The sequence below is a fragment of the Fonticula alba genome (assembly GCF_000388065.1).
Source record: "Fonticula alba strain ATCC 38817 unplaced genomic scaffold supercont2.14, whole genome shotgun sequence".
Classification (NCBI taxonomy): domain Eukaryota; order Rotosphaerida; family Fonticulaceae; genus Fonticula; species Fonticula alba.
This window is the reverse complement of record NW_009242984.1, coordinates 388,405-389,968: the sequence shown is the minus strand read 5'-3', so window position 1 is coordinate 389,968 and position 1,564 is coordinate 388,405. Positions and strand designations below refer to the sequence as shown.

The window sequence follows — 1,564 nt, the reverse complement described above, 5'->3', positions numbered from 1 at the left end:
GCCCTGCCCCCCCCCCCCCGCGCGCGCAAAGCGGCCCCTCGCTCCCGTCCCGCTCTTCGCACACACCAACCTTTCGAAGAATAATGTCCTCCACCGACATCGCTGCTCACGGTGCGTGCGGCCCCGGCCCTGCTGCTCGCGCCCATGCCCCCTCTCACCTTCCCCTGCGCCCGCCGGGCCTCCCACCGCACAGACGAGCATGCTGTCGCGTCGGGCCCTGAAGCCGGCCTCGCGCCGCCGTCCGCCGTGCCGGAAGCGGCCACCGGCGATGCGGAGGAAGTCGCCTCGCCGGCCGCCGGCCCGATGGCCGACGACCCGGACGCCGACGACCTCCCATACAGCCTGAGCGTGCATGCCATCGGCTTTGCCGCGTGGCTTTCCGGCCCGGCCACGTACACCGGCGGCGGGGCCGCCCTGCCGGCCTCCTCCCTCGGGGTCGTGGTCCCGGAGGCCGAGGCCACCACCGTGCGCGAGGTCACCCGCCTGGCCCTGGTGGCGCTGGAGGCCGCCGCGCCCGGTAGCACGGCCGGTGCCGGCGTCGCGGACTTCCGCCTTGGTCGCCACGTCCCCTACTCGACGCTCACCGCCCCCCCGGGCCCCCCCGGCGCCGAGTCTGCCCTGGAGAATATCTGGCTGAACCCGGACCTGACGCTGGCCGAGTGTGGCATCCTGCCCGGGGTGCGTGCCGCCACGGCTGTGCCATGTCCCTGCTCTGTGTCGCCCCTCCCCTGCCTCCCTGCCTCCCTGCCTCCCTCCCTCCTTTCCCCTGCTGACGGCCCTCCCTGTCTGCCTCCGTTGCCCGCCTTTTTCCCCGCCGTCCCTCCCCCCTTCTTTCCGACGGGACCCGCACACACGCACACACGCACACATCCACACATCCACACATCCACATAGGACGAGCTCAAGATCAAGCACGCGCGGGGCCCCCTGTCGGTGAAGCTCACCCCGGCCGGGAGTACCCAGCCGGAGGACTTCTCCTATGGCCTGGAGCTGACGGTGCGCGAGCTGCTCGACAGCCAGGCCCTGGAGGCCTCGGACACCGACCCCTTCGGCCTGTACTATCCCCACCGGGGGATCTTCCTGCAGGCGGACCACACGCTGGACCTGTATGACATCGAGCCGCAGGTACGCGCACATGCGCTCCGCAGGGGGGGGGCCGACACATGCCGGGGGCCACACGGGCCCCCCATCAAGGGGCACCAAGACCGCCCTCCTCTCTCCTCTCCCCCCCCCCCCCCCCCCCCCTCCTGCCCTAACCAGCCGCCATCGCTCGCAGCATGTGCTCGAGGTCCGCCGCACGTCCTCGGTCTTCCTGCTGCGCATCCGCCTGCCCGAGCGCGCCAACGCCGTGGTCACCTTCCGCCTGGGCGACTCGCAGCCGGTGGCCGACGTCGTGTCACAGCTGGCCCGCAAGATCCCCTACGACCGGGCCACCATCAGCTCGCTCTATGACAAGGCCGGCTCCGGCCGCTGGCTCGACTGCACGCTCCCCCTGTCGCACTACCAGATCACCAGCTCCGTGCGTGTGCCCTGCCTCTCGCCATCCGCCCCCTCCCCCCCCCCC

At 72.3% G+C, this 1,564-nt stretch overlaps 1 protein-coding gene across 1 annotated transcript in view; it reads left to right on the top strand.

The window, feature by feature from the left end:
- The first annotated feature begins 8 nt into the window (after positions 1 to 8).
- H696_05835 (hypothetical protein) overlaps positions 9 to 1,564 on the top strand; it is a 5,259-nt gene continuing 3,703 nt past the window's right edge. Inside the window, exons 1-4 of the mRNA XM_009499636.1 lie at positions 9 to 111; positions 194 to 678; positions 895 to 1,125; positions 1,277 to 1,519. Coding sequence (XP_009497911.1) covers positions 84 to 111; positions 194 to 678; positions 895 to 1,125; positions 1,277 to 1,519 — 987 coding nt within the window. The 5' untranslated portion in view covers positions 9 to 83. The remainder of the gene's footprint in view (positions 112 to 193; positions 679 to 894; positions 1,126 to 1,276; positions 1,520 to 1,564) is intronic.